Consider the following 13255-nt stretch of genomic DNA (forward strand, 5'->3'; position numbering starts at 1 on the left):
CCTCACACTTGTCAGAATGGCTAGCATTAAGAAGACTGCAAATAACAAGTGTTGACACTGGTGTGGAAAAAAAGGGAATTCTTGTGTTACTGCTGGTGGGATTGTAAATTGGTGCACCCACTATGGAAAACAGTATGGAGGTTCCTCAAAAAATTAAAAACAGAACTGCCATATTATCTAGCAATTTCATTTCTAGGTATTTACCTGGAGAAAACAAAAACACTAATTTGAAAAGATACATGTACCAACATTAGTCACAGTAGCCAACATATGGAAGCAACTTAATGGATAAAGAGGATATGGTGTATATATATACAGTGGAATATCACTTAGCCATTAAAAATGAAATCTCATTTTTGACAACAGGGATGGATCTAGAAGCTATTATGCTAATTAAATAAGTCAGACAAAGACAGATACCACATGATCTCATTTATATGTGGAATCTAAAGAATCTAAAAAGCAAAACAAAATAAAATGAAAATAGACTCAGATACAGAGAAGAAACAGGTGTTTGCCAGAAGGGAGGCTTGTGGGTGTGGGCAAAATAGGTGAAGGGTATTAAGAGGTACAGACCTCCAGTAATATAATAATTAAGTCACAGGGTTATTATACACAGCATAAGGAATATGGTCAGTAATATTAATTTTGTATGGGGACAGATGGTTACTACACTTATAGTGGTGATCACCTCTTAAGGTATACAAACGTCAAATAATTCTGTAGTACATCAGAAGCTAAAATAATATTGTGCGTTAAATATATTTCAGAGTAACAATAAAAGAAAAATACTTCTTTCTTTGCATTAAAGAGGAAGATAGTTTGAGAGTATAGCTAGAAGTTATCTTCTATTTGATTTCTGTTTTCTTTGTGAGCTAGGTGGCAATGTCATCTCCTGAAAGTGTGGAGGAGGTGGGTTTGAAAAGTGTGGTGAAGCTATGAAATAGTAATTGAGGAGAATGGATGGGTTAAATGACTAGAGAAGTGTTTGTGGGCAAACTTGAAGGCTCAGATGAGATTAATTTTCAATGTGTAATTTTCCTCCAGCAGTGATTGGTACTTCAGATATTAACCAAAGGTAGGTAGTTTAAGTCTTCCAGGGTTGTCATTTTGGTATACCATTGTACAGAAGGATGGCAGGGGTTGGGGAGGGGAGGCAAATCAAATTTAGGATATATGCAAGGGATTGCTTGAAATTATGGGCCACCAACTCTAAACTGGATAGGAAAAAAAGTGAAGATCAGAGAAATGCATGTGGAGAGTGAGAAAGTAATTGATGGATGGACTTGAGATTTCAGTGTGAGCATTTAAAACTTATTGGAGTAAATGAGAGAGTAAGTTCAAAGGATGAGAAGTTTGGAGTATTATGTGAATTCATATATCAGAGCGGATGACAGAGTCCAGGATATGATTTTAGTAGTGTAGAGTGCATTGAAGTATGGTAGAAGGTCTTCAGAGATAAGGTCAGAAAACTTAAATCCAGAGCAATGGTCTTTTGAAGTCCTTTGGTATGATGGTGGGTCTTAAAGTAGAGAAAAAGACATCTGAGCCCCTGTCCGAGTCATCAGTGAATGAGAATGAGTCATCAGAAATTTGGTAGATAGGGGTTGAGCTGAAGGCATTGTTTCAAAAGATCAGGAGCTTATACAAAAGGGTGGAAGTGGTAAGCTTTCTCCCTTAGTTTACTACAATACTCTTACTCAGTCTCCCTCCATATAGTATTTCTTCTCTCCATACCCTCTTACATACTTAATCAGGTTACTCTTAAAGCTGACTCTTGTGATGGCACTCCCTTTCTGTAGAATCTCCAATAAATTCTTTTGCCAAGACATTCAGAGCCTTTCATGATGTGGCTCATCCTCAAGTCTGTCTTTCCAGCTTTGTCATCTCTTCACTTAATGTTCACTGTAGTCAAATAATAACCAACTCCAATTCCCCTAAACACTCCACAATTTCCTTTTTTTCTTGTATCACTTTGTTCATATTCTTTGTGCTGTCTGAAATGCTTTTCCCACCTTGCTGCACATTCAATGCCTACTTGTCCTTCTAGGCCTCACATAAGATTACAGCTTTGTCATGAAGAATTTCTTTACCCTTTCAGGTGAAAGTCATTTCTTCTTCCCCTGGGCATTAATAGTAATCTTAATGAATGCCACTTATCATTTTCTAATCTTATAAGTGTTTGTGTGTCTTATCTTCTTAGAGTATAAGCTCTTTTGAAGGTAACATTTCCATCTGATTTGCTTTGCATCTCTTCAGTATTTTATACAGTATAAACATGGACTAAATGAATACACTTTTAAAGTATCTTAGTGTTCATTTTTAAAAATATTTATCCTACAATTTATTAGTAAGTAGTCATGCTTGTCAATAAATAATAATTTAATTAAAAAGAGAAAGTTTGACCTTCTAACTTTGTCACTGAATTTTTTTAAAGTATATGTATTATGTTTATATTCACAGCCCCATGCAATCATTCGTCATACCATTAGATCTACGAACAGGAATGCCAGAGCTGAACGGACAGCTTCAGAAATAAATTGTATGTGTTTGGTATACATTTTCAATTGGTGGTTTTGGAGGGTTGAGCTGGGTGTTCTTATGGAATTTTTTGGAATAATAAAGTCTCACTAACTGTGGCTACATACTTTAACATAACAGGATACCTCTAAAATAAAGGCTGCTTTTCTGGCTTGTAATGGAATTCTCTTGGTTTTATAATTAAATAGTTTTGATTTTCTAATTATAAAGTCAATATATGTCTATTGCAGAAAATTTGCAAGAGGAAAAAAGTAGAAAATTAACATTGCCCATAATCATATCACCCAACACCAGCCCACAGATAATATTTTGCTGAATTTCCTTCATGTTTTTTCACGTATAGTTTTACATGACTGAATTTATACTATACATAAAATTTTGCTTAACATAGTCAAAAGTATTTTCTATGTATTCGCCTAGGCTTTGTAACCATTATGTTTAATGGTTTTATCCTCTTTTATTGAGTTGATGTATTGTAGCTCCTATTGTTGGACCTTTGGGTTGGTTTCAGTTTTTTAAGTCAAGTTAACAATAAGGTGAATATTTTCTAAAGTGCATATTTAAAGGGGGAAATTGATTTTTATTCGATAAATCATTGACAAAAATTTTATATTAACAATATTTGTCATTTTAGCCACATTAATTTGGAAGAACAGATTTGCAAAGAATTTTTAGGTATAAGTATATTGACTTAAATGCATAATTGTTTCAAAAGAGATTTAAAGTAGTTTACATTAAAATAAGCCATAAATAAAAATTATAAACCACAATGGAGGAAGATAATTTATTATATATTTAGGCTAATTAGAATTATTGCAGATGAGCATTTTGTTTTTTTGAAACCAGACATTTCTAGCTTTCTGGATACAGCTTTGGAAATCTAGGTCATTGGAGAGTTAGAATGTCCTTCCCATATCAGTTGTTTTAGTCAGATCTTTTCAAAGTTACACCAATAATTCGAGATTTTCTGTGTTTGTTAGTCCCAGATTGCTGATATGTTCTTATGCTATCTTCTTATATAATCCCCAGTGAACTCTCTGGGCTTCCAATACCAGACAGAAAAGTAGCAAAGTTATATTCCATTAAAAGCTATTGTGTTTATTTTATGCAGCTGTATAGTATTCAATTAATGTAGTCTAAGTGTATCTTTTCTTGTATAGCTTTTGTCTTCTGTGTCATATTTAGTAAGGTCTTCCTGATTTTAAGGTTATAAAAGGATTTTCCTATTGTTTCTTCTTGTATTTTTACAGTCTCATGTTTTTAATATTTAAATGTTTGATATAAGATATTAACTTATTTGGTAGAAGGTATGAAATATGAATTCAACTTCAGTTTCATTCTAAATATCTACCCATTTGCCTCAATGCTATTTATTAAAAACTTGATATTTTTGCTAATAGATTTGATATGCCATCTTTATTATGTACTAAATTGCCACATATATTTTAGGGCTTTTTCTGGAAATTCTATTCTGTTACATTAATATACCTAGTCCTGTGCTGGTCTCATACTTCTGATTATTATCTTTATAATACCTGTTAAAGTGTGATAGAAATAATCCTCCTCCTACTGTCCCTCACCCTCTCCACACAAACACACACACAAACACCATGTTGCTGTCTTTTTCTGTTATGATATTTGGCTATTATATTTTCCCTACATAAATGTAAGAATCAGCATACCAAGTTAAAAAAAAATCAGTGTTTTTACTGAGATCTCATAAATTTGTACACTAACTTATAAGTGTCTGGAGTACTGATACCTTCATGGAGTGAATCCTATGTGCTTCATGTACCAGACAGAAGACAGTAGAATTGAAGTTCATTTTATTGGTCGATTTATCTTTAAATTCTCCCAAGTCTTCTTTTGTGTCCATCAGGATTGTTTTATAGTTTTGTTTTTGTTTGTTTGATAGATTTCATGCATACCTAGTTAGTTCTATTCTTAGTTTTTTGTTTCAGTTTTTTACATTGATCTGATAACTTACATATAGTAAAATGCTTAAGTGTACTGCACAATGAATTTTTAAATTTGTATACACTCATGAAACTACCACCCAGATCAAGATATAAAACATTATCAGAATCTCTGAAGGCTTCCTCATGCTCCTTCACAATCAATACCCTTCCATCTTCCTGTATCCCCCTGCCCTCCCACTGCCCAGGCTAATCACTATTCTGATCTCTGTCACTGTAGATTGGTTTTTACCTGATTTTGATCTTAAGATAAATAGGATAAACCAATATGCACCTTTTTTGCCTGATTTCTTTTGCTCAACATTATGTCTGTGAGAGTCATTCGTGTTGTGTGTAGCAATAATAGTTTATTGTTTTCATTGTAATGTAGTATTTCATTGTATGATTATACCACAATTTATCCATTCTTTACTTGACAGGCATTTGATTTCTTTCCAGTTTGGGGCTATTAGGATTATTATAATCATCCTTACTATGTGTTTTTAGTTGATATAACTAATTATGATGATCCTGGCCTGATCTAAGACCACCAGGGACAAATGTATAGTGCAACAAAGTCAGGTTTATTGACTCCTTGCATTGAAGGAGAACACATACCAGAGGAACCATGGAACATCTCATTAAACAGGAAAAGAAGAGTTAGAGCGTTTTTGGAAAAAGTGGAGTTCAAGTGAAATTTAGGTGAAAACTTAAAGCAAAGTAGGGATGTGTATGAAAGAGTCTATACTGTAAAAATAGACTCAGAAGCCTATTTCCTTGGAAACTTGGAATGTTGTATTCAGTAACCCCTTTATTTGAAGCTCTGTATGTATGTTGGAAACTGAGGCTGCTTCTCTCTCACTGACTTAAGTCTTCCAAGCAAGAATGGAATGGTTCATTTTAATGAATATGATTTCATACAGCAAAGTTTCTGACAGTCTGTGATTTTAGAGAATGATGTTTCTCAGTAAGATAGCATTGGCAATTCAGAGGGGGGGTCATCATGTGATACTTTACATATGCAGCATATCCTTGGGAGAAACATTGTTTCTTCTTGACTTTGCATTTGGATTTGTGTCTGTCCTCCCAGTCTGATGAATAGCAAGGCAGATTACTTTCTTATTCTGATCCAGATATGGGTGTGTTACCTAAATTCCCTATTTTTTTTTAAAAAAAGTTTTCATCTGAAAAGTCACCTTTTGGTTGAGTCCAGTTGATGCCGAAAGCTCGGCCTCTGTGCACTGGTGCCAAATCGAATCTCGGAGACAGAGTTTGGGGTAAAGTAGAGAAGAATAGCTTTATTGCTTTGCCAGGCAAAGGGCGACAGAGAGGGCTCCTGCCCCTAAAAAGTATGTGTTCCAACCTGGGAGGATTTGATGAGGAATTTTATAACAACCGTTCAAGGGTGGCGTTGCTGATAAAATTAGAGTATGTGAAGGGCCTCCACTCTTCTAATCTGGCCTCAGGTAATCTTGATGAGCTTCTCTGGTTCTTTAATGTAGCCTCAGGTGGTCTTTCTCTGGTATGAAGAATGCTGACCTCTTAAAAGAGCTTAAAGGCATTGTTATGTGTATCCCTTGAGGTGGAACCAGGACCCTGCCCCAAGGCTGCACTATTGTCCCCTGGCTGCGCCTCCCTTGTCTTTGCATCCCTTCCGGGATTAGCAACAGTTCGATTCTGCCCTTTGGAATTCAAGGAAGGTCATGGAGGCTGGAGTCAAGAGAAGGGACAGAAAGGCTTCCATGCCCAGGAGCCCCATAGGGTCCTGTTCGGTTTCACAGTTACCTAGGAAGCCAACTAATTACAAAGAATTGGCACCAAAGGGATATGAGAGGTATCAACAAAGAAAATGACTACCCAACTGTCAGTTTAAGTGTATGATTTTAGCTGACTCACAAGTAAATTTTAGCCAGGTATTTGGACTCATACCAAGGATTCACTAACTAACTAAGGTTACACAGAGCAGTATTAAGAATAAAGACTCTACAGGTATCATGATTAGGAGGTAACAAGTCTGTCAACAATCCAAAAGTTTCAACTGGCAAAGGAAGAAAAAATGTAGCTCAAGAGCTATAGTATGCACATTAAAGTATGATAATCAGTGTCTTCGGTCATCTTTTTCCATGGGTCTTGGGCAAATGATTCATTTCATGTCGTCATCAGCTAGATTCAGTAGACTGTGTAGAAACTGATTTTTGCAGTCATCTATTTCTGAAGATTTTTTTTCATCTCCAGTTTGAGATGTCCTACTAAGACAATCTTGCACTGATTTAAATTGGCCCATGTCTCTATAATTAAGAGACAGGAATACAAGGATCATCACCCTGTTTTACTGTCGTGTTAGTTGTTAACAGTACCTGGCAAGATTCTATTTATTGAGGTTAGAGAGAAGTTTTCCAGAAGGCAGTTTCTGAGTTCTAAATGAAAAGTTTATTCAGAGGAAACACTTCTTGGACATGTTTGAGTATAAAACTGTGTGTACTGTACAAGTCTCAGCTGTATTAGTCTGTAATAATGTAGAAACTGGAGTTGGGGGCAGTATTCCCAGATGTATAAGACGCTCAGTTTTGGGTTCATTGGGAGAGAGTTAATGGGCTCCTAGGGAATTGACCTCATTTTCTTTCAAGCCAAACAAATAAAGAAGCAAAACCTACTTTAGGCTAAGGAGATCTAAGAATTTCTGAAAGTTTACCCAACTTAAGTTTGAAAATTCCATTTGTCCCTTTTTATTTCATGTGAAGACGGCAATGATAAAGGTGATAGAGATTTTGAGATGTATTGTCTCACAAATCTCCTTAGTAACAGTTCTAGAGAAGTGAGTGTTTACTAGGTAAGTAATTAGAGCTCTCCCAGGTAGGAAACACAAACTCAAGCAGCATTTTTTGGCCATTGTTAAAGTTGAGCCTTTTTAAACAACCTTTGATCCATCCTAGAAATAGATATACAATAACCAAAAGTATTTGTTGTCAGGAAAACTATTTATGAAAAATTATCTGAAGTATAGCATACCCATATGTTCTTCTACATTGGTATTTTTTAAGCTGCAGGTTGCAATACAAACCATGACATCAATTCAGATTCTTTTTTAAAGGCACAAAATAGCAAGTATTTAAGTGCATCAGTTGGATTCTTAATAGGTACTATACCTTGAAACTTTTGTGGATTTTTTTTGTTTGTTGCTTTGTTAGTAATTTGACTGTGATGTGCCTAGGTGCATTTTTCTTGTTGTTTGTTCTATTTAGTGTTTATTGAGTTTCTTAGATCAATGAATTGATATTTTTCATCAAATTGGGGACACTGTTTCTTAGTTTTTCTGTCCCAGATTCCCTCTTCTCCTTCTGGGACTCCAGTTACATGTTAGACCACTTGATGTTGTTTCATAGGTCACTGAGGCTCTGTTCTCCCTGACCCCCATAAACACACATAAGATGTTTTTGTTCTCTATACTTAAGTTTAGTTTCTGTTGCCCTAATTTTAAGTTCATTGACCTTATTTTTTGTAGTGTTCAGTCTGCTATTTAAGCCCATCAGTGAATTTTATTTCAGATATTGTATTTTCTGGATCTAGACTTTCATTGAGATAGATAGATAAGATAGATAGGAAGAAAAATGGATCGATGGATGGATGGATGGATGGTTACATACATATATAATATACATACATGTATAGTTTCTATCTCTCTACTGATAATTTCCATCTCTTTACTTATTGTGTCCATCTTTTCTCTTAAATCCTTGAATATATTTATAATAGATGTTTTAAAGTCCTTGTGTGCTAATTTCAACATATGTGTCATCTCTGAGTCTATATCTATTTTTTTAAACTGGTTATGATTTTTATTTTTTTTTCTACTTCTTTATTCATTTTTTATTGTATCTTGGATGTTGTGATACAACATTGAGTGTCTGGATTTTGATCTCTTTATTTTAGAATGGTTAAAGCATAAATTAACTGGTAGGTCATTGCAGTCCTTTCAAGACCTATGTCAGGTTTTACTACAATATTCAGCTAAGTCTTTCCTCTGGGTGGAAACTCATTTCTTTCCTGGTACTGTGTGATCACTAGAACTTGTATTTAGCTTACAGCACTGTGTTAGCTGTTTTTCTGACATACCTTGCATAGTCTTGCTTCGCTTGTGGGCAATTTAGTATGCAACCAAAGACTTCTCTAAGGAGACATAGTTTTCTCATTTCTGGCCCTCTGCCCTTCAAATTCCCACTGCCTAAGCAGCCCCAAACTATAGTCTTTCTTTCCTGCACCCAGTGAAACTCTCTCTTTGGGTTCTACTTTCTTGGAAAGTACCCCCACGCAGAAATCAGGGGTGAGTGGGGGTCTTAACACCATCTTTCAAGGATTACAACCCTGTGATATCTGTTAACCCATTGCCTCAAAATAATGGCTTCATATAGCTTGTATGCACACATGTATTTGTGTTACATGTTGTAGTTGTTTATAGCAAAAGGGTAAGTCTAATTCCTGTTACTTATTATAACTATAATTATTATGCCTATAATAAGTAACATCTTTTAGAGATAAATGAGGATGTATAATAGAAGACCTCCCCATCTTTGTATTTTTATAAGCCAAAGACACACCCAAAGGTACTGCCAGGATTTTCTTTAAAGCAAAGCAAAACAACATGGAGTCCATTCTTGCACACAGAACAATGATACTGGAGACTCTAGCATTCTTTGCCATAAAGCGTGGCTGTAGTAATTTTAGACTTGTCATAAGGAATTTGATTTTTTTTAAGGAATATTTTTCTTACATGTTAAAGTAAAACATCTTAAATGTTTATGCTGATATAAAAGAAATGAAATTGAAATTTTTATTTTCAATCATTGATACTGGTATAGATGGGTGCAGTTGATATTTTACTATATGTTTAATTGAAATTTATGAGCTCATTTTTCTCTGGTAATTTTTTAAGTCTTGAAACTTGCTGATTATGTAATTATTGAAAATATTTTCTTTCTTTCCTTTCCATATTTATGCCTTTTATAATTTACCTCTAGACCTGCTTGCCACTATTTCTAGTTGTGATCAAAAAAAAAAAAAAAATCTTTAACTCATCTTTGTCTCAAATGAGTGAAGTGGTTCTTTGTGAATTATAGTAATGGCTCTTGAATTAAGATGTTTTTAAATTATTTTAAGAAGTAAGTCATTAATGAACAACTTCTTTTTATTTTAGATTATTTTTGAAAAGTAGATACTATATTTTATGGAATGTCTTTGAAAATTTTATGCTGCTCGCTTCGGCAGCACACATACTGAAATTGGAACGATACAAAGAAGATAAGCATGGCCCCTGCGCAAGGATGACACGCAAATTCTTGAAGCAGTCCATATTTTTAAAATTTAGTTTGACAATAACAAACACCTAATTAACGTTTCTAAATATAATACCATCCCTCCTGATGCGTTGTGGGTATTGCATACGCTAGCAACCATTTTATTAAAACATTAATTGCAGTTGGATTTGTTTTGGGATTCATGCATAATCCATTTAGTACATAGCAGAACTAACTCATTTTGAAGGAATTATAAATGAAATCCTTCATTTATAAGGATTTATAAGGAAATCCTACACAAGTCTATCATTTAATTCACATTGTAGTCAAGGAAGGGGAAAGTTTGCCTTCAGAAAATTCTGTGGCTCTTCTGGGATCTTTGATGTGACCCTCCCTCGCTCTCTCCCTCCCTTCCTCCCTTCCTTCCTTCCTTCCTTCCTCCCTCCCTCCCTCCCTTCCTCCCTCCCTCCCTCCCTCCCTCCCTTCCTCCCTTCCTCCCTTCCCTCCTTCCCTCCCTCCCCTCCCTCCCTCTCTCTGGGAAGGTACCCAAAATGTGTTCATGCCGTGTACAGACAAAAACTGCAAAACTCAACCAATCAAACTTACATTCCTGGCTGCATTGGAAATTGGCACCCCTATTTTGGAAAAGTGAAAGCATTTCCTAGAGCTGAATACTTGTCTACCTTAAGATAGCAGTTCTACTGCCAGGTACACACAGAAACATACCCACATGTTCACCCACGAGACACTTATTTGAATGTTGGTTGCTGCACTATTTGTAATAGCCCCAAACTGGAAACTACCTGAATACACACCACCAGTAGAATGGGTAAATAAATTATGGCATATTCCCATAAAGGAAGAGTGTACGGTATAGCAATGAGAAGGAACAATCTACAAAGCTCAGAAACAAGCAGAACTAATGCATGGTGCTAGAAGTCAGGAGAGCAGCTGTCCTTGGAGTGGGGAGTAAATGGGAGCGTTTGGGGTCTGGTAATGTTGTCTCTATCTGGCTTCTGGTTATGTAAGTGCTCAGTTTGTGAAAATTCATTGATTATAACAAATGCACTTTTATGCATGTTATATTTTAATAAAATTTGCGAAACAAACAAAAAAAGAAGGAAAATTTTATGACTTAATGTTTTTATTTAGTATAATAAATTATATAAGTACTCTGTATTGCTTTACAAATCTTGGTTTTAGGAATAAAGACAACTAGATACTTTTTGAAAGTGCTTTTTTTTTAGTGTATTTTGTTTACCAAGATTGTATTTAGGAAACTTGTATCTCTATGATGCAAGTGTATATTTTAATTTTTAGTCACATTATATCTTAGAATTTTAAAATTCTGTGTACTTTATGAGTAGATAATAAGCCATCCTTTTCTCTGATTTACAGACTATTTCATATAAAAGAAGTTACTCTTTGATTATTAGGAATAATTCTAAAATTGGTCTCATTAGACCAAATAAAATATACATTTAGGAAAATACAATCTTAGATTCCTGAATGCCATAGTAATATTTAATTTGACAAATATTTGTTCTTTTTAGATAATTATAGGTGATTTGGCAGGGCGGGGTGTTCGTCCTACCATAAAGTTGTAGTTTAAATTAGTCTCAAGACAGAGTCTATAGCCTAGATAGAAACATCCTTAAAGTGTTTGTTTAGTCACCTACTTTTATTTAATTTTTAAAAATCTTTTATATACAAAATTGCAGTTTAATTTCCTGATTCCAACCAAGAATTAAATAGAATTGTTAGGAAGATACCAAATTGTTACTTTCTTTTGGCGAACATAAAGGAAGGGGTCCTCTGTAGTAAAAAATTAAGAGTTTTTGTCTTTTCCTCTTTCTTCTCTTCTCCTCTCTCCCTTTCCCCCTCCCCAGTACACATGCTTCTCATCATATTTCCAGGATTGATCCTTTAAGATAGAATTTGTGAATATATGTTATATTTTACAGTTGACAAATTACAGTTTGAACCTCCTCTGAGAAAAGAAACAGAAGCACGGGATGAAATGGTAGGAATAATAACTTTCAAAGAATTTTCCATATTAAAATTTGAGAAAAGTTATAGTCAGGTGTACTTTGACTAAAGAACAAAGTAATATACTCTTCAGAGCATTGATTTTTTTTTTTTTTTTTTTTTTTGGTGGTATGTGGGCCTCTCACTGCTGTGGCCTCTCCCGTTGCGGAGCACAGGCTCCGGACGCACAGGCTCAGCGGCCATGGCTCACGGGCCCAGCTGCTCCGTGGCATGTGGGATCCTCCCGGACCGGGGCACGAACCGAACCCGTATCCCCTGCATTGGCAGGCAGACTCTCAACCACTGCACCACCAGGGAAGCCCCAGAGCATTGATTTTGATAACGTATTTCACACATTAAAGTTTGAAAAAGCTTCTGGTTAGGTGTATTTTGACTAGGGTACAGTGTATAATATACCATTTTAACCATTCATTTTGACACTTCTGAGTCTTTTGAAGAATTCATATGAATTTATTAAGTATATGGAATTTGATGCTCAGCTTTAAGCTCTCAGGATCTTTTTACTTAATGATTCTGTTAGATTTGTAGTATGATTTTGCATTGCCTTACTGTTTTTAATATTTATTTGTTAATATAGCTTCTTTTTTTTTTTTTGAAATTTTTTTTTTTTTTTTTTTTTTTTTTTTGCGGTACGCGGGCCTCTCACTGTTGTGGCCTCTCCCGTTGCGGAGCACAGGCTCCGGACGCGCAGACTCAGTGGCCATGGCTCACGGGCCCAGCCGCTCTGCGGCATGTGGGATCTTCCCGGACCGGGGCACGAACCCGCGTCCCCTGCATCGGCAGGCGGACTCTCAACCACGGCGCCACCAGGGAAGCCCGCTTCTTTTTTTTTTTTTAACCATTGCTCTTATTTTGAGATTACTATTTGGTTAACCCTTTCCTTAACTAAAAAGAAAGAAACAATAGATTGAGCAAAATATTATTAGAGTCAGCCTAGATGTTATCCTAACATCTACTTTATTTTTAACTGATAGTAAATATAGTTTTTAGAGTAATTGTCTTCTGTTAATGGATCTCTTCATTCTTAACATCTGCAAGTGGTGCTCTTCCTACTGTATGTGTTGCTGGACAATAAATTTTCAATTTCCATGCTAGTCAGAAAAAGTGTGGCACCAGTAAATTAAAGGTGATTGAATAATACAGTGTTTAGTTCTCCATGCTAATGGAGTAGTGATGCACATAATTCAAAGTTAACATTTTTGTTTTGCTTTGGAATATACTTTACCAATATATTGGTAAAGAGGGCTTGTCACATTTTAAGCTGTAAGTATGTTTATAGATTCTGTCAAGTTTAAGTCATCTAATAATGAGTTATTGACGTAAATGTGTCAAATGACAGCAAATGTAGCTAGAGATTAAACCGTTGAAAGCCAAGATGATTAATAATCATGACAATGAGTATGTTCTTGAATCAAATAA

At 35.2% G+C, this 13255-nt stretch overlaps 1 protein-coding gene and 1 non-coding gene across 4 annotated transcripts in view; both read left to right on the plus strand.

Moving 5' to 3' along the window:
• MAP4K5 (mitogen-activated protein kinase kinase kinase kinase 5) overlaps positions 1–13255 on the plus strand; it is a 138054-nt gene that overhangs the window by 85462 nt on the left and 39337 nt on the right. For all 3 annotated transcript variants that reach the window (XM_073800491.1, XM_073800490.1, XM_073800492.1), the window contains exons 14-15: positions 2464–2542; positions 11752–11810. In XM_073800491.1, coding sequence (XP_073656592.1) covers positions 2464–2542; positions 11752–11810 — 138 coding nt within the window. The remainder of the gene's footprint in view (positions 1–2463; positions 2543–11751; positions 11811–13255) is intronic.
• On the plus strand, positions 9743–9849 carry LOC117311255 (U6 spliceosomal RNA). The gene has a single exon (XR_004525480.1). It is a non-coding gene; the product is annotated as a U6 spliceosomal RNA (small nuclear RNA).

The sequence above is a fragment of the Tursiops truncatus genome, chromosome 2 (assembly GCF_011762595.2).
Source record: "Tursiops truncatus isolate mTurTru1 chromosome 2, mTurTru1.mat.Y, whole genome shotgun sequence".
Lineage (NCBI taxonomy): Eukaryota > Metazoa > Chordata > Mammalia > Artiodactyla > Delphinidae > Tursiops > Tursiops truncatus.